Here is a 19,878-nt window from a genome sequence, read left to right on the forward strand (position 1 = left end):
CCCAGTGGCCTCTGCATCCTCCCTGTTACCAACAATGTGCTCACATTGACATCATTTTCTCCTTCTAGTCAAAAACTTGCAATGTGGAGAGAAGAAGCTCAAGGACATTAAAAACTCATTAGTAAACTCTGCCACCTCCCAGGAGACTGCCTGAGAAAGACAGACTTGTCACCAGCCTGGGAGAAGCTCAGAGTCAGAGCCATAGACAGGCAGTAGGCAGAGAAACCCAGTCCTGGTGCCATCATTGGTGAAATGAGAACTAGCCACTGCAGGCAATGTATCAGGAATCCCTGATTGAACTTCCATGAGAAAACTATCTCCGAGAACACACCCACTCCCAAAGGCTGGAGTGCTTTGGGGGTGTGGATGAGGTAGTACTTTTCCTCAAAGATCACCAAGTAACACAAGTACAAGACCAGGAAGGACCCCAAACTCAGGTCCAAGAAACAAGTTACCATTCATGGGCACGAGGTGGACCATGGATGCGTACCCACATTTTCTCCTTCCCAGTTCAAGCCTCTACACTCAGCTCATTGCTTCCAGAAGTCCCCCAGGAACCCAAGGGAATTTTTGTTCAACCTGTCCTCCAGGTAACACCTTCCATTCATCTGGAGGGAGGCAGCCTGTTCTCCAGTGGGTGTACTCAGGGCACTGCCACAGCGACTGCCAGTCTCTGTTGGCACCCCCACGGCCTCACACTCACACACCTGGAATGTGTCCTTGGATGCTCGATCAAAAACTTTGGAGCGGCTGGAGAGGAAGAGTACTTCGGTCTTGCCTTCTTCGCCATAGATCTGCACATAGACTCGGGAAGTGGTGCCTGCGCCGCCTACATCCCCCGTCCAGACCTCAATCTCATAGTGCACCACTAGGTGGACACATATGGGAGAAATGGAGTATTTAGTAAGAGGAGCAAACATTTCCCCAGCCCTTCCCACCTGCGCTTCCCAAGCCCATCCCGCGTGTCTGGTCCTTCACGGGCATCGTCTTGTGCAACCTCCCTGGTATGAAGAGCCAGCATTTTGCAGATGGACAAGTTTAGGCTTAGAAGAATTGAGCAGGTTGTGAAAAGGGCAAACCTATACAATCGTCTGTTACATCATCTCATCCACTGCGGCACATTGTCCTTGGAGGCCAGGAGCGAGGGGGACCCCGCAATGGCTGGCACTCTCTATTATCTGCCTGCCTGCTGTAGTTTGAATGCTTGCTCCCGCTAAGACTCACACTGAAATCTGGTTGTGATTATGAGATGTAGAAGCTTAAGAAGCGATCAGGCCTTCTGGCTGAGATTGAGTGTGCCCCTTCTTTCTCTGTCCCTATCTGCTGTGACAGAGGCATCAAGAAGACTCTCACCCATGCCAGCACATTAGTACTGAGCTTCCAGGGTACAGAGCTGTAAACCAACTAGTTTGGGTTCATCCCACATTATGTAGTCTATAATACTATAGAGTACTGCTACCATACTATTGTAATACTACATTGTAGCAACAAAAATTAAATTAAATTATAAAGCTACTGATACTAGGCAGATACCACAGGGCAGGAAGAAGCAAAAGCTGCATTTATTTTCCTTCATTTCAGGAAAGACAAGAGGTTGGGATGACAGCGCTCATTTAAATATAAGTGCCTTTCAGAATACATCAACACGTGGTCCTGCACAGAAAAAGCTGTGCATGTTTTGAAATGATATTTATCAAGGTATTAGAGGGTGGCGGAAACGTGTTATTGGTAGGTAACAGTAGCAGGCACTGCAGAGTAGATGTGTCTTCCTAAGGAACCGTGGCACCATGAGTCCGTGGATGTGAGTGCTTTAAGACTTGGTGGAAAAGAATATCGGGATTTCTTTTTAGGTAAAGTTAGGTGTGTGTGTGTGTGTGTGTGTGTGTGTGTGTGTGTGTGTGTGTGTGTGTGTGTAGTGTCATCCTCTATCTCTCTCCACCTTCATTTTTTGAGACTAAGCCTTTCACAGAAATTTGAGCTTATCAACTTAGCCTTGACTCTCTGGCCAGTGAGCTCCAGGGTCCACTCATCTCTTCTCTCTCTGACCCACACGGCACTGAGACTGCAGATGCGCACACCACACCTCTCTCCTCAGTAAGTGCTGAGGACCCTAGCCCAGCTGGCCCTGGTTGCTCAGCAAGCCCATTTCGTTCTGTTGAAGGAGTGAGGGCTCACATAATGGTCCTTGGAAGACAGGGCCAGGGCCATCCTGGCCTTTAGCTTCTCAGAAGAAGCTGCTCACCAAGCCTGTCTGCTCACCCTCCCCTCTGACCCCCGCTCCATCCAGCCTAGAGTTCTCGCTTCCCTATAAGGCAATCTACTCACTCCCTCACAAGTATATGACTTTGGTCTGTTTTGTTAACAGCGACCTTCACAAAGACCAAGGTAGGACTGGCTGGAGAAACCTCAATATACATCTAAAATGAAAAGTCCGACCTCCTCAGCTAGTTTTCCTAAAGAGAGATGTAGGCTATGCCATAAATTTTGCCACAGGGTTGAGAATATACATTTCCCCCCTTTTTTCTATATTTCTCCAAGATCCTCATTTTTGCCATCTGTGAAATGAGCCCTTGTTTCCTTCCAGACCCACAGTACTAGAGGCAACAGGAACCCCCCACTTTCACTCCCACCCCTGTGTCTCTCTTCCACACCACAAGGAGATAAGACGCAGTCACAAAGTGGCCTGTCTTCCTTCCTTTGGCCCCTCCTTCCTCTGATTCCATTATTCCTCCTCCCCCATTGGACCAGGGAATGCTGAGATGCCAAGGGCCCATACAGGCTCTTCCATACATTTCTGAATCTCCACGACCTCGCTGGGGTAAAGCTCCACCTCCAGACGCCCATCTGCCTGGTTCTTATCCAGCCAGCGATTGGCAGGGAAGGTGTACTGCTTGCCTTGGCGGGGCACACGGATCTGGACGCTGCCCAGGAACCAGCCTGCATGCATGCCTGTGCTGTCGTGCCCGATCACCAGCCTGTTGATCTGGAAGGAAACTCCAGAAGGGTGTGTGAACAGCAGTGTGCAGGAATATTCAAGCAAGCCTCCGCCTCCAGCTCTCTTCCAATCTCTTCCCCAACTGGGACCTCCCGGTGCCTTGGGAGAGGCTCTGACCCGGCCTGTCCTGGTGATCCTTTCCTGCCCAGAGGCTCCACCCCTCTCCTCCTCAGCCAAACTCAATTTCAAGGTCTGCTGTGAGCAGCAAGTAGGGTGTAGCGCTGGCAAGAACTGTGGAATCTGTTAGGTCCTTCAAAATGAGACTACGGCCACAGGAGCACTGAACTGCTCGGCATGTCTAAGAGCTGCTGCTGCTTTACTTCAGTTTGATTTGAAGCATTGCAGTATCATGTGCATTTCTGCACTGCTTCCTTGTCATTTCCTTCCTGTAGGGTGACAGAATCTGCCACAACCTCTCCCGACATGGTGTGGTGGTTCTGTATCTAACCCGCCTCTTACTCTGGGACCCAAGGACCATGGTTCTCTGTCCATTAACTGTCTATAGTCACTTGCTTTGCTAATTTGATACGGCCACATCTTTGCTTGTAGGTAAGGGCCTGAGAGCTCAGATGGCCCCATCCTCATCCTTAGGTGCTTTGGTTTCTCGGGGTTTAACAGTTCTCATTGTTGCGGGAATGCTGTGTATGGGATAATTTACACATTCGGTGGGATTAGCAGATGGCCTCCAAGGACCCTTCTAGCCCTGACTTTTTCTCTGTAACGGTTTGGGGTGGAGGGTAACACTACCTATGCCTGGTGCCCAAAGTCCACATTTAGAACATCACCCACCCAAGCCCTGGCTTTTGCTTTCACACATACTAAGGGCCCCTTTGCAGCTGTCGATGAAATGCTGTCACGGCTGCCACAGTTTAGTCTATGGAGCACGGGCCCCTGAGAATGCTAGGAAAAAACCAGCTCAGTTTATAAAGCCTGGGAGCACTCCGAATGCCTGACTAGGCAGAGGAGCGTGCCAGTGTTTCTCTGTGCTGCTGGGACTGCTGCAGTTCCAGCGAGAGAATAAAGAAGAGTTACGACAGGGCAGTTGTCTGTTGTCAGACATGACTGGAAGCTCCCAGAAGACAAGGACTGGCACTCACTTCTACATCCCTTTGGACGGGAGGTGCAGCAATTGTTGAGCAGTATATACTGAGCCCTGACTATAAGCATGTGGGTATTCTTTACATAGTCAATACTAATAATAATCCCCATGGCATCTCCATGATTGGGAATGAGAAAACTGATGAAGACAAGGTTAAACAACTTGCACATGTCGAGTCAGTGGAAACGGTGGGCTCCCAAGCTCTTGGCCACACGATTCACTGAGGGAGTTTCAACAACATGAGAAGTCTCTGTGGCTTTCTACTGTCAATCCCCTCCCCACTCCCATCAGACACTCAAAAATCCTTCAGGAAAGGGAACCAAATTGTCATTTCACAATTATTGATTTGATTTAAGATGTAAATATGTAAGAAGTTCATTAACCCCAAGGGGTAAATGACTGCCCCAAGATCCTTCCCTAGAGTGCAGACTGACGAGGTTGCAAAGGACCTGCCCCACCCCAGGGCTCATCATGGGACACTTGGAGAAGCACACTCAAGTCTGGAATTGGGAAACATTGTCATCCCTTCCCTTTGGTTCTCCTTTCTCTCTTTTCCCTCCCCGAATCCAGTGTCCTCTTCTCCAGCACCCATGCTCTGTCTATAATCCTGGAACACATGTTGGGGGTAAAGTTACTAAAATGTGTATTACAGTCTCAAAGATGTTCTAAAAGCATAATTGCTTATTTATCTGCAGCTGCTCTGGCCCCGGGAGAAACTAAATGCCTCACTAGTAACCTCTAAGTGGGCAGTTCTTTTCCTTCAAAATGGGCTCACCCATGTGCACATCAGTGCAGACGTGAACGTGACTGTGGACACGTGTGGGCCATTGTAGGAACGTGGTGAGACAATGTCACCTGATTCTGGGACAGATACTTACAGTCCCAATGTTCAAGGTCTCCAGTGTGAACTCATCCACTCGGCCACGTTCAAAGTAGTCTTTGAGGTTGTTGTCAGAGACAAGCAGAACTTGCTTGATGGTGTCAGATTTCTCCCCATAGAGCTTGATGTACACCTTAGAATCTGTGCTGGCCCCGGAGACGTTCCCGGTCTTCACACTGATGTGATAGCGGAAATCTAAGCATGCCAAGCAGAGAGAGACAGGAAGTTAGCGCCGGTTGTACAACAAGGAGCAAGGTGTTGGAAAGAAGGGACAACCTTCAGCCAGGGAAGACCCAGGCTAGGAGTCAGGACACTGGAGCCTGGAGTCCCGACCCTACACTGGTAGCAGGGGCTCCCTCCATCTCTGTGGAGCCCCCTCATCTATACAACCAGGGCACTGCCTCTTCCTGTTCTGTAAGAGGTGAAGGTGCTGAGGTGAAACACCCACACTCCAGAGACTCAAAGCATCCCCAGAAATCCCCTATCCAGCTTCTGATGGGCGAAGGCACGAGAACATTTCAGTACTTACAACGCTGGGCACACATTCTATGCTATTATCGCTAAGTACTCTCCTCCCAACCTTACAGGCAAGGGATGTAGAGCTCAGAAGGTCAGGTGCCTGCCATGAGATGGCGACAATAAAGTCACTATCCAGGAGCAAATTCTTGGTGTGTATTTAAGGCTGCTCCCTCCCCTAATAGGATATCTTGCAACGCTATCCCATTTTATCTCCCAGAAATCTCTGCACCAGCCTGTGTGCAGGGATAAAGAACACCAGAGGGTGGGATAAGTTGTGGGAGAACAGCAGCCAAGCTTTAGTCATCCAGGCAGGACCCACGGTGTGTGTCTTAGGCAAAGGAGAGAGAGTTCAAGGCCTGTCACTCATTGCTCCTTCAGGGTTTTCCTCCTGGAACATAGTCTGGAGAAAAATAAGCCGAGGCCCCGTGCCTGGGGCCACCTGCTGCCACCTGGCAGCTCAGCTCTACCAGGGACGTCTATGGGCACTGGGAGAAATAGATCACTTTGCTGCTTAAAGACGCAGCAGGAAGCAGAAGCTTTCTTCTCCAACTAGAAGATCAGAAGGGTGGGTTCTCTGTCTACGTGGTGAAATGAGAGCCTGCTGGGGTGGGAAGAACAGCAATCTAAGGCAGAGACGTTCTGGGGACTGATCCCAGTTCCATCAGCAACTGCAAGCCTGAGTGTCCCCTTATCACATACGTGGGTGACTTCTCTTGAGCTCCTTCCCAGTGTTTAGGCTCTGTGATGCTGGGTGCTACACTAGACATTCTGGTTCAAATGAGTGATCTGACCTTAGAAAAGGTAAGTATTAGCATCTACGTCTTCCAGGCCTTGGTTTCCCCATCTGACAAAAGGACAATGTTAGCTCTGCCTCCTTTCGGGGTTATGGCAGGGCTCAGTTGAGTGACACCCGGGAAACATGTTGCATTGTTGGACTCTGGGGGTGTCTGGAGGTGTATCTCTTTTACACATTATCCAAAGCACATGCTCAGACAGCAGCATCTGAGCATGTATCACTAGTAAGGGATACTCCAGGGCTCCAGGACAATGCTCAGCAGTTTAAAAGTCCTTATTCAATAAGCCCTTCAAATGCATTTCTGCTCACAAAGCAGGGGTCCCTGGGATTGGTGCCATTGGCTGGTTTTATTGCTCTTATCACTCTGTTAACCCATATTCAGCGCCTAACACCAAGACCAGGTTTGGACTGGGCGTTCAAGCACAGACACATGAGAAGTTTCCAGACCTCCATCAATGCCATTTTTATCCACCATCCTGTGCTGCTTTCGTGAAATAAAGTGAAGAAGGTGTGTATCTTTGAAGGTCTAGGTCCTGTTTCACTGAGTAAAGGCAACACCCATCACCTGGCCATTGGGATAACTCACTCTTGAGCGTGGCATTGCTGTCACTGGGTAGCAACTCTCGGACCAGCTGTCCATCATCCTTATCCTTATCCAGCCACCTTGAGAGAAATTGGGTGGGGTGTTAGTTCTTTGAGTAGAACAGGCAGACACCCCAAACATCACGGCCCCCATGCTGAGTCACCAGGAGGCCCAGAGTTTTGAGTTCAGCCAAAGAAAGTGGGCCTTTGAGATCTCCTAGCAAAGTATTCCAACCCAGACCAGAGGAAAACTTTCTGGAGAAGGCTGACTGCTGGCTGAGATTGGAAAGATGATATGATGTTGGCCGGGAAAAGAGAGAAGAGCATCCCAAAGGAAAAGCATATCCTGGGATGGAAGCCCAAGAGTTGCTGAAAGGCCCATGAAGACAGAATGCAACAAGTGAGAGACAGGGCTGCTGGTTAATGGGATGAACAAGGACAGAGCACAGGAGAGGACACTGGGACAGCACAGCTCAGGCTACTGTAGCCGAGAGTATGATCAAGAAGATGGGTGGGCTAGATGAGGTGGGACCCGACAAAGGAAGTGCTGTAAGGGTTTACAGAAGGGGGAAGGGCCTCTGGTGAGGAAGTTGAATTGGAATCTTCAAAGACGGATGAGATTTGACCTCAGGAAAAGGCAAGTCCATGGTTTTCAGGGCTCAGAGTTGATAACTATGACTCAAGATGTCACTCTGAGCAGTGGCTCCAGCCCTCTGTTGGCTGTCCCCCAGAGGAAGACATGGGGAATATCGCCAAGCCTACGAAACAAGCCTATTGCGCAAGCATGAGTTGTGTATACCCCATAGGCAGGCTAGTTTGTAACCCAGGGCCAATCACCGTTCTCTAGGATCTGGCTTCTTAAACTGTGGAGCATGAGCTAGAGAGAGCCGTGGAGCTGAATGTGGGAACTGTGGAATTCAGGCAGCAATAAAGAGGTTCTGGTCTCTTTACTTTACAACAATCCAAACTTACTTAGAGGAACAAAGTAAATCCCAGGTGGCCATGCCTGCCTGTGCTGTGGGTGACTTCACTTGGCTCTGAGAACGCATGCAGCATGCACGCTTTTTCCTGCACGTGTCGTCACATGTAACACTAATGTAACACGATGTTCTTTGGCCCTGATTCAAGACTGTTCGTTTGTTATGTTATGAATTACAATGTTTTTACATTGTACATACAATTTTTCTGCTCTTGTAGAAATACAAAATATCATTATGGAACTCAAAGACCTTTAATATTTTCCTACCACCATTCTTCAGGAAATGTCAAGCTAGTATATCTCTGTATTTTATTGTGTTAGAATATTTAGTTTTTTATAATTGCTTGAATTTCTGGATTGAGTTTGATTTAAAAGATTATCAAATAAATGTTGCCTTGGGATTAAGATAGAATCTCCAACAATTTCTGAAATGATCCTAAACATCCTTCTGCCATTTTCTACTATCTATTCATGCAAAGCAGAGTTATCATCATTGACAGTTAGAAATTTAAGATATTCAATATGGAGCGGAGGTGGGGAGGGACTTGGTCCTGCCTCAAGTTGGTATGCCAGACTTTGTAGACTCCCCAAGGATGACCTTACCCCCTCTGAGGAGTAGATGGGGGATGGGAAGAGGGGAAATGGGGGGCAGGAGAAGGAGAGAGATGAAGAACTAGGGTTGGTATATAAGATGAAAAGTAAGTATTTTTAATAAAAAAATAAAAATCAAGATATCGGTCAATTCTGAAAAATAATGAAGGTACTCTACATCCTGCAGAATCAAATGTTCAGCTGATATTTAACTTTTTTCTGTAAAATCAATAAACATAGGCACCTAATTAGCAAAATAGTCAGTTAATTAAAAATAATTAATTAAAATAACTAATTAATTTTTTATTTTTGTCTCTAATAAATGGTAAAATTATTTGTATAACAAAGAGTCATCTTATAACAGATTTCTTTACTATTTATTGTTCATAAATGTTAACTTTGGATAGCTATATCATTGACTTAGACACCCAAGATCATATACAAATTTCTTGTGCAAAAAGGACCACTAGAGGAAAAACTTTAAGAGCTTTGTCTTAGAGAAACGCAGAGACCAAGACATTTTTGTCTTGGCCACATATCTCCCTCTTTATGGCTTGGTGCTTCTCTTTAAAGCCCATTCCTTCACGCCCCTGAGAGGGCAGAGCTTCCTAAGCCTGTGATGATATAATATTCAATATTATAATAAGAAATATGTCTTCCATTCTAGGAAACTGGAACTTTTGCTGGCCCTCACAGGCAGGGCTGACAATACACCCTGAGGTCTCTTGAGACTGTGGTACTATTGTGTACAGCCTGTTTGCTTAACTTACCTTTAAGAAAAAATATAACAACCAACCTTAACTGCCTTGGATTTCCCATTAGATTTTACAACCCAAGCTATGCATAGCTGTAATCTTAAATTATTGGCTCTTCCATGCCACTGGCCCAAGAGTAATATATGTGAGTTTATATGTAAGTATGTTATAGTAATTATTTGCTGAAAACAGAAGATGGGCTGAGAGCTGCCTTATAAAATGAATATTCATCATAAACATGGGAAGTGGCATTTGGATATAGTGTTTGCTTGTAATCTGAGTCAGCTGGGATAAATGACTTAATCCTTGTTCAACTCTATATCCCTCATCCCTTCCCTGATGTGATACTTTCTGTGCTGTTCGGTAAAGAGAGAGCAAAGCCCTTTGCTAGGGACATGAAGATACAGAGACAGGAACAAGTTCACACGTATCCAGGCAGGTGCAGATTCAAACTCACACAGCAGACAAGGACCACAGAAGACCCCAGGAGGGAGAAGTAAAGAATGCAAGCTGGGCTCTCTCTAGGTTAAATTATACCAAGCATAAGCTTTTCATTTTATTTTTCTTGGTGTTACACCTATGCATTGTTGGTGACTTGAGTTTGTCATTAATACATTCAAAGCAACACAAGCCTATAAAGGAAGCCATAAAGAAATCAAGGCACCACCTCCTCCCTGCCCCTTCTGACACAGGGCTCAGGGCTCCTGAACCCCTTCCCAGGGCCAATGAGACAAAACCATGCTCTTCTCATCTCTTCTTACTTATTTTATACCCAGATCCCAAGGGCTCCCACTCCCCGAGGATCATGTTGTCAGTTTGTATTAGCCAACTCTAAAACGCTGTTCATTTATGTAGGCTTTAGGGCTGTGGTTCAGAACACCGGAGAGGTGAAGCAGAGGCTTCAAGACACGAAGATTCATGGTGTCACCCTCGGCATTGGTGACAGAGGGTTTGGGGACTACAGACTACTAGCTTCAGTCTCTTAAATTGAGCCATTGGGACTTTCCCTTTCTCTGTCTTGGCAGGATCACTGACAGTGCTGGCTCCGAAGTTACAAGAGGCTGCAGGAGAGATGGCTGGAATGTGCCTGACCACGGATAGAAGCAGATAGGCCACGGCCATCAGAAAATCCCACCTGTTTGCTCCATGTCCCCTCCATCTACCTACCCCATCCCCTCCCAAGAGGTGAAAGGAAACCATGACACATGCTTTGTTGCTACCCAGACACTTGGATGTATTAATAGACACAGTTTTAAAAATCAATTTCCTTTCAGCTTCAAATACTCTAACCTAGTTTTACCATGAGGTGTTGCTAAACGGATGTCAGCATGCTGGTAGCTTCATGAATCTTTCCCTGGAGCTCACAGGAGTGTGCATACCACACACACACACACACACACACACACACATATTTAAAATAGCTCAAAACGATTTTGCCCTCCCTACCATGAGAGTCACACAGCTCAGGTGAGGAATGAATCAGGGTGTGGGCTCATGCCCCAAGTTACTCTGGCAGTGTCCTCCCCCCACCAGGCATTCATACAGGTGAATGAGAGCCACTGGGGTTTCATGAAGCACTAAGATTGCTCCTCATTGTAGAATGCCTCGATTGGAAACTTGAGGAATCGCCAGGAGCTGCTGGTTGTGCAAAGAATGCTTCAGAAAAATGGTGCAAACACACTTCCTCGCTCTTGAGGCAAAGAAATGTGAACAAAGTTAGACACCTTGAAATAGTGTAACCAGGCAAGAAATGTGGTCAGACTGTTCCAACAAACATCCAGCCAGGTGTTGGTAACACTCACCTTTAATCTCAACACTCAGGGAGGCAGAGGCGGGCAGATCTCTGTGAGTTCAAGGCTAGCCTGGTCTACAGAGTGAGTTCCAGGACATCCAGAGCTAAACAGAGAAACCTTGTCTCAAAATAATAGAAAGAAAAGAAAAGGAAAGGAAAGGAAAGAAAAAGGAAAAGAATTGAAGCCCAACTTGTCTCCATATTTCGTTCTGCATCTGACTAATCCTCTAACAAATCACTTAAATTCAGAACGTGTCAGGGTTTTTATATTTGTTGTGTTGTTTTGTTTTGTTTGTTTTTCATGAGAAACACCATCAAGTTGGCACTAGGTCCTGGTGCCTCCGTCCGCCAGGGATGGGGTAGAACTGTGAGACTCAGGTCAATATACCTCTGCAAGGCCAGCTCTTTCTCTCATCAACTATTGACCTCAACCACTATTTTTCTTATTGTTCCATGTAATAGGACCAAGTCTTTCTGCAGTACAGCTGGAAGAAAGGAAGACAAAGGGTGTGTGTACCTGAGGCATGGGAACTCGACATTGTCGCTCTCCGGCTGGCCTTCCTCTCTCACCAGCACTCTGTCCAGGTACCAGCCGCTGCCAGAGCCTTTGCCATCGTGTCTGATTCTCACCCGCCTCACCTTCCTCATGGTGACAGACTCGATGGTAAACTCGTCAGCCTTTGAGAAAGAAAAGACAGTGGGGTCGTGTAGATAACGTCTCTCTTGAGCCCTAGCGCCAGTATACTACAGAAGTTCCAAGGCAGAGCTGAAAGGAAGAGCTGGAATTCCTTCATGGGCACACACAAACTACTACAGGGAACAGAAACAGAAAATACAGGCAACCATAGTCTCCTTACCCCTCCCCAAAGTGGACCAAAGCCTACCTACAGCCTCCTGCTCAGAAGGGCTTCACCAACACAACCTTAAAAAGCCCATCCTTGAGTTAGCTCCGAGTCTTCTACTAGAATTCTCTTGCATGCCAAGAAAAGGGTAAACGAGGAAGGAAGGGCACAGAATCTACAAATCCCTTCCACCTGTATGTCTCCACCAAGCTCACATCCCTGAAACAATGATTCTTTACTGGGCATCTACTGTGCCTTGTGAACCACATCTGATCCCTACAGTGTATCAGTCCTCCGTAATCTCCACAGTAGCCAGTAACCGGTAGGCGTCCTTTCCCTCCCTTTAGACACAAAGAAAGTGTGGCACAGGAGAGTGCAGTGAGTGGCCTAAGGCTGACTTTCCCTAGACCAGTTTGGTACTTTCTTCACTGCTTCAGACCCCTTTGGCCCAGATTAAACTCATGTGATGGTTGTGGTAGCCTAGGGGCATACCTAACACATTGCGTCGTGGCTAGCAATAGACTCAGTCCTTTTACACCCATGGACAGGAGGTGGGGGGGGGAAGAGGAACAAGCTGCCCCTAATTGCCACACTTAACAGAGAATGTATTTTATCTTCCATTTTCTTCCAGCCCGAGTCCTCAAGGACACACTTGAGATGCCCAATGTCCTTCCCAACCTGAGGGATGGGTAGGAGACCACGATTTCTCTGGTGGCTCTCCAGCTTCTAGCTGAATAATATGAGGAGCCTTGTAGCTGCCATTGATGTTAGCAAATAATGGCAAGCCAAATTTCTCAAAGATCCAATTAACCAGGTATTTCTGTGTCCTTCAAGTGGTTCCTACCTGGAGTCCCTAGACCCCACTCCCCTCATCCAGACAGATTGTATCCCGTTGCTGAGGTCCTGACACTAACCACCAGCTCTACCTTGACAGAGCCTGGAAGGCAGGAGGACAAAGCAGGCGTGGCCTGGGAGGAGGGTGGCACGTCACTGCAACTTACATTGCCTTTCTCAAACAGGTCGGTGTTATTCCTGCAGTTGTAAAGCAGTCGCTCCCCTGTGTCCCCCACATCACCAAAAAGACAGAGGTAGACGTTGGCATCAGTTCCTGCACCTTCGAGTTCTCCTGTGCATACGGTCACACGGTAGCGGGCCACTGACAGACAGAAAGGGGGATGCTGTTGGTCAGCTGCCTCTGCTCCCATGGCAAAGTTCTACAACCACCTTTCAGCTGCTACCTGGGAGGACTTCATTCCTTAACTCAGCTTCCCAAACCCCGCTGCAGTGAGCCTCTTGGGAGCTGACTCATGCCCAGCTTGGTTTAGGCAGACCAGAGGCTCTTCAGGCCCGTCAATCATCAGAAACCCATGGGAAATGTTTACAAGAATTCAAATTTCTGAGGCCTACTTCAGACTTCCCAAACCTTAACTTCCAGAGGTAAGACCCTTCATGCTGAGTTGTTGACGAATCCCTTCTGTGGGCACCTAGAACTGGCTGGTCTTCTGTGGAAATGGAGAGAAGGCAATAGCAGGGTGATGTCATTTAGAGGCAGTTCTTGGTGATGGACCAGATGGGCAATCAAGAGAAAGAGAGCTCATGTTTCAATTCAGGTGGCGAGAGGACAGAGAAGTCAATAAGGGTAAGTTTGGAATGGAAACCAAGGTTCTGTTCTGCTCACTATACATCTGAGATGCCAGCTCGATATTTACAAAACAGAAGTCAAACTGGCAGTTAAATGTGTCCGGGGGCCGGGTCTGATGAGAAGACTTTAGTCATCACAGGTAGATGTGTTCCATCTCAAACCATGAAATCTGGTGGACTCAATGCTGCAGAAGACGTAGACAGGACTGAAGGAATATTTGAAGACAAAGTGGCACCAAACTCCCCAAATTTGAGTTTAAAACATTAATCTGTATATTTGATATTTTATATAAGATGAACTCTGAGTGGGAAAGAGAAATCCAAAGAGATTAACTTCTGAACACATCATAATAAAACTTCTAAGAGTCAAAGACAAAGTGGAAATCGTAAAACGGAGCAGCAGGAAATTGAGCACAAGGGATACACAATAAAAATTAGCAGCCAACTTTTCATCCAGAACTGTTGAGACCAGAAAGCAGTGGGACGCTTTCCAGAAGTGGAAAGAAAAAGAGCTTTATCCAAGGACTCTACATCCACTAAGCCACCCTCCAGGGGTGAAAGATAAATTAAAGTGTTCCTAAACAAACAAACACTTTAAGAATCTTACATCACTAAAAGCCATCCCCTGTAACAAATATTAACGGGACATCCCATCAGACAGTAGAGAGTGGCCTGAATTCACCTGGAAATTCACCTGAGTCATGAGGAAAGAGTAAGTGGTAATGGCAAAGATGCTGTACATGTATTTTTTTTTTCATTTTAACATTTGTCTTCTCTCATTTTATATAAAAACACACCAGCTGAGAGCAATAGCTATAAAACTGTATTGGTGAGTCTTTCATATGTAAAAATACAAAATGTTCAGTATAGGCTATCACATATTCTCGGCAAAGATGCAATTTCAATGACAACAACTGCAGGAAGGGAAGTGCACGGGAGTGAGGTTTGATGGAATACTAAAATGAAGCTGACACACTTTGAACTAGGTCGCGCCAAGTTAAGCTGTGGATTATAATATGGTGGGGGGAGACTACTGAGAAAGTAACTTAAATAATAGATAGTAAAAGAAGCAACGAAGAAAGAGAGATGGTGTTTATAAAATCCACGTACTGTTAAAGAAGGCAATAATGTAAGACTTGAAGGAAACAAAAATACAACACACAGAAAACATGACAGATGTAAATCTTACCATATTGATAATCACATTAAATGTGATATATTACTTGTAAATGGAGTTAATGTTTCTATCAAACAGAGCCGAGTATGGTGGGCAACCTGCAGACACGGAGACCAATGACGTCACACACACAACCAGCCAGTGTAAGATGCTGGGTGACATAATGAGTCTAGGGAGAGCCTGGCAGGCTTTGAAGAAGGTCCACAAATATCGAGAGGCTGCAAAGAGCTTGAGAATTTATGGTTGGTAAGGGGAGAGATTGGAGCAAAAGGACCCTGGAATGGGCCAAGTAGCACAAAATTTCTACCAATGCCGAGGGACAGAGGACCCATGTATTCCCACCAGCATGCCTAGGGATGGGGCAGAAAGGAGAAGAAAAATAACAGAGTTGAAAATTGTCATTGGTTGAACAGGAAATCTGTTACACAGACTGTCAAAATGGATATGGATCTAAGTATCTTATCACAAAGAGCTGTACTTTAGATCCTGCAACAGAAATAGGTTGAAAGTAAAGAATGACTACCAGAACTGACTTGAGATGAACAGACTCAAAGAAAGTAAAAAGACTGGATAATTAGAAAGAACTACCCACAAAGAGAAGCCAATGCCCTTACTGCATGTCTTACTGCAGAAATCTACTATACATTTAAAGGAAAAAAAATTTTTTTCTGAAGATTGCATAACAGGAGTAGGTATATTAGTTTACTTTTCTTCTAGTTGTGACCAAATACCTGACAAGAAAAAGCTTAAGGGATCAGATGTTTACTTTGGTTCTGGGGTTAAAGGGACTGAGACCATCTTGGCAGGAAGGCATTCGGAGAATGGCAGGAACAGGAAGCTGCTTGCTCACTAAAGGATGGGCCAAGGATCAGCCAAACACAAGTGTGCGTGTTCAGTTCACTTCCTCCTTTTCCTCTTTTGCTCCATCCACCCCTTGGCCCATGTGGTGGTTTTGCACCATTCTGTGGGGGTCTCTCTCTCTCCCTTAATTAATCTCCCCAAGATTAATTAATTATTAAAATATTATTAATAGTTAATTAAAATACCCCCAAGACACACCCAGAAGTATGTGTTGGTCACCATGGTGATTCTAAACCCAGGCAGATGGACAGGGAAGACAACCCATCACAAACAAACCCTTTGTCAATCTGACATTTAAACACATGTCTGCAATCCATGATGTTCTAACCTTGACCAAAAGGCCTATGCCCATCTCTTAGCACCGAATGTGTCCACATCTTCTGATTCCCTGAGTGGGATCTTGCGCCTCAGGCACACATGCAAAGTTCCTGATTTGCTTTAATGTCACTAATGCCTTTGAACATTTGCAGTGACGCTGTCCACACTTGCCCTGTCTGTGACTTGTAGCCAGGTTCACACTCCTTTTCTTTCTAAATCACGTTTTTGGGTTCTTTGTTTGGTTTTTGTTGTTGTTTTGTTTTGTTTTTACTTCTTTCTGGCCCACTTTTTGCTTGAATTCTCACCCTAGACCTCAGTAAAGGCAGCGAGCAGTTAGCCCTGCCAGAGCCTTTATGCTTCTCATTGAGTAAATTACTCCAAATAAAGCTTGCCTGAAGGGAAATCACAATCAGAATATTTTGTATAAAATTATTTTCAGTAAAAATAAAATGTATACCTTAATTAAAAATGTTGGATACAGTGAGAAGTTAAATAAAATACCCCATTGGAGTTCACACACACAAAGAATCAGACACTATGACAAGATAGGATTTATCCCAGGAATATAATGTGGTTTAACTTCTAAAAACCAATTAATGTAATATGTCCTACTAATAGAATAAAAACCAAAAATCACATGATCATCTCAATAGACACATAAAAAGAATTTGACATTACCCTTTCATGATAAAAACCCATTTTTAAAAGGGAACAAAAGGGAATTTCAGCTCATAAAGGTCATCTGTGAAACACCTACTCTTAAGAGTTCGGCATGACTCTAGAAGTCTCTGAGCAAGGCAACAAGGTGAGCAAAGTTATTCCGGCATCCACACTCTAGGGGCTGCAGTAAAGCTGCATCAGCGCATGGATGACAGGACCCAGTATTTAGGGAACCATAAGGGATTCAATGAAAGAGCTATTTCAGTTAATACGTTCAGCAGTCGTAGACAGTGAAATCTAGTCTTTCGTAATAAATAACTTGAAAATGAAGTCAAGAAGCCATTTCTGGGCTGAGGCTGTAGCTCGGTAGAGGATCGTTTGCCTAATGTGGGAGCCCCAGTCCTCAGCCCTGCATAACCTGGGTGTGGTAGAACATGCCTGTAATTGGTGGGGCAACACACGCCTGTAATCGTCATGCTTCAGAAGTGGAGCCCAGAGAATCCGAAAATCAAGCTGATCGTTCTCAGACACATAGTGAATCTGCAGCCAGTGTACACAGCACATGAATTCCAATCTCAAAGAAAATGTATCAGAAGAGAAGAGGAGATGATGGGAAGGGAGGGGGAGTGGAGGGGAAGGGAGGGGAGAGGGAGGCAAGGCGAGATTTCCGCCCACTACAGCAGAAAGAATGAAACAAGGGCCGGAGAAATGGCTCAACAATGAGGCTGACAGTGCTTTCTACTCTCCCAGAAGGTCCAAGTTTTGTTCCTAGCACCCCATCAGGTGACTCACAATTTCCCGTGACGCCTTCTTCTGGCTTCTGCAGGCACTCAGACATATGACGTGCCTGTGAGCGTATGTGTGCATACACACATAGAAGTAAAAACGGAAACAGTGTCTTTTTAAAAGAAGAAAATATTTAGGAATTAATTTAACCCAAACAAGTGAAAACCTTGTACTTCAGAAATTACAAAATAGTTTTGGGATTAAAGGTTCGATAACGGGCATGGAAAGATCCCATGCCCATGGACTGCAACTTAAGATGGTTAACCCAACAACAGTCCCCGACCAGAACTACTCTGATGCTATCCCTGTTAGAATAGCCCTTGGCTTCTCTGTTGAGCTTCATCTGATCTTCCTCAAATTTATGTAAAGTGGCAAAATAACCCTCAAGAAGGAAAACAGCAAGCATGGGAAAATATAGACAAGTAGAGACCTCCCACGATATTAGTGAAAATGTGCCCATCTTCTGAAAAATAGCTCAATAGTTGATTAAAACATTAGGGTCATTACCATCTGACTCAGGTTATACATCCAAAGACCTGGCGACACAATTATACAGCAACACGTGCATGGATGTCAGAGCTGCGGTGTTCATGACAACCAAGAAGCAGAAACAACCCAAGTGCTCTCCAGCTGAGTGTCTTACCTTAATACAGTGGAGTGTCATTCATCAATTAAAAAGAAACTGTGGGCCAGAAAGATGGCTCAGCAGTCCGAGGTCCTTGTAAACAGAGCTGGTGATGTGAGTTGGATTCCTGGCTCCCACACAGTGGCAGGATAAAATCTACTCTCAAGAAATACCCTTTAACTGCCAAACAGGAACCATGGCAGGCACACACCTGCACACACTTACACTAAATAAATAGACGTGAATACCAACACATGCTACGATGTGGAGGGACCTTGAGTACATGCTAATGAAAGAAAACACGTATGATTCCATTTTCTAGAAGTCACAAAGCTACTGAGACCAAAACCAGGTCAGTGGTTGTCAGAGGCAAGAGTTAGGCCGGGAAAGGAGAGATTCCTAAGGGGCACAGCATTTCTTTAGGGGTGTGAACATGTTTTGGAATTTGATGGGCCTGATGGATGTACAATGTAGATAAAAATGTAGATAAAAAGCCATTGGCTTGTGAACTTTTAGCATGTGAAGTGAACGATGCATGAGTTTATCTCAATAAGCTGCTGTTTTTAAATGGAGGCATTATTCATCGACACTCCAACCAGCATAAAGATGAAAAATACCAGAAATAGACAGTCACTGGGAAGCTTAGTTCACAAAATCAATTTTAATAATGTGCTCATTTCCATATAGAGACATCTGAAAAATCAATCTGTGGTTCCTGTAGGTCCATGACGATGTGGTATCTCTGCCGAAGGCAAGGAAACATTGTGCATGGAGGCCCGCCCTGAGCAAAACAGATGCAGGCAGACACTTAACACATGGGTTGAAGTTCAGGAAAACCCTGCTTGCCCCCAACATTACCTCCCCATAGTATCTCATGTCTCAGAATTAAACCATCCCCGGCTCCCTCAGGAAACTTTCAAAATTCAAGTGCTACGTTTCTTCGTAAAAGCATCGTTGTGTTGCTATGTTAGGGTCTGGATCTTATGTGCCCCGCCCTCAAAATCTCATGTGTTGAAAGCTTGCTCCCCAGTGCTATTCAGAGGGACTCTGGCCTCATGATTAATCCATTCATGGATTCCTACCTTAGGTTCCTGAGGTGGTAGATAATTTGTGAGGTGAGGCCTACTGGAAGAAGGCGATCTTAGGAGGCAGGCTTTGGAGGCCATATTTTGTCCTTTCTCCTTTCTTCTCCATCTCTACCTCTCTGTTATGATGTTTCTTAGTTTCTATGTGGCTTCGGTTTGCCACATTCTCCCTGCCATGATGGTCTGCTTCCCTACACGCCCAGTAATACCCATGGACTAAACCCTCTGAGAATGATGGCCAAAAGAAACACTTCCTCCCTTAACTTGTTGACCTCAGTTTTTTGGTCACATTGAAGAAAGCAGATGGAACATGACCTCAGTGATATGACGTGATACCAGAGGAATGGATAGAATTGGCTGGTATGTGCCAACATGGAGAACCAGGACAACATCAAAGCCCCCAACCACAGCCTTGTTCCAGTCTGATTTGCTACTTAGTCTTAATTTCATAGTCATTTTGCTAGAAAATTCCTAAAAGCAAAACAGTAACAAACATAGAAATCCCATTCCTGAGGATCCCCATCCCTGATGTCCCAGAATTTTAAGGTCTGTCCCATTGGAGGTCCCGACAAGCCCTTACTCTGTAAGGGTCCCTCTGAGCCCACCAGCCACGGAGGTCCCAGACTCTGCCTGGCAAGACATCTGTGGACAATTGAAAATAATTCCATTGTTAGTCATCAGCAGCGAGAGACATTAAACAGATGGGCAAGCACCAGAGCTCCTTGGGCTTTAATTGAAAAATTATGGCTCAATCGGATTAACGAGCAGTGATAGTAGTCAACACTCAAGTCCAACGGACTCTTGCCCACTCATCGGGAGTGTGTAATCACAGTGGGAAAAGTAAATCTCATTCATTTTGCCATCTCACGTGCCTCCTGAGGGAAAGGCAAGATGG

At 45.6% G+C, this 19,878-nt stretch overlaps 1 protein-coding gene across 3 annotated transcripts in view; it reads right to left on the minus strand.

Moving 5' to 3' along the window:
- Loxhd1 (lipoxygenase homology PLAT domains 1) overlaps positions 1-19,878 on the minus strand; it is a 136,446-nt gene that overhangs the window by 69,022 nt on the left and 47,546 nt on the right. For all 3 annotated transcript variants that reach the window (XM_075970805.1, XM_075970804.1, XM_075970803.1), the window contains exons 13-18: positions 12,832-12,986; positions 11,506-11,666; positions 6,876-6,952; positions 4,973-5,169; positions 2,791-2,983; positions 708-868 (exon numbers count right to left, since the gene is read on the minus strand). In XM_075970805.1, the coding sequence (XP_075826920.1) occupies positions 708-868; positions 2,791-2,983; positions 4,973-5,169; positions 6,876-6,952; positions 11,506-11,666; positions 12,832-12,986 (944 nt within the window). The remainder of the gene's footprint in view (positions 1-707; positions 869-2,790; positions 2,984-4,972; positions 5,170-6,875; positions 6,953-11,505; positions 11,667-12,831; positions 12,987-19,878) is intronic.

This window comes from Microtus pennsylvanicus, chromosome 4 (assembly GCF_037038515.1).
Source record: "Microtus pennsylvanicus isolate mMicPen1 chromosome 4, mMicPen1.hap1, whole genome shotgun sequence".
NCBI lineage: Eukaryota > Metazoa > Chordata > Mammalia > Rodentia > Cricetidae > Microtus > Microtus pennsylvanicus.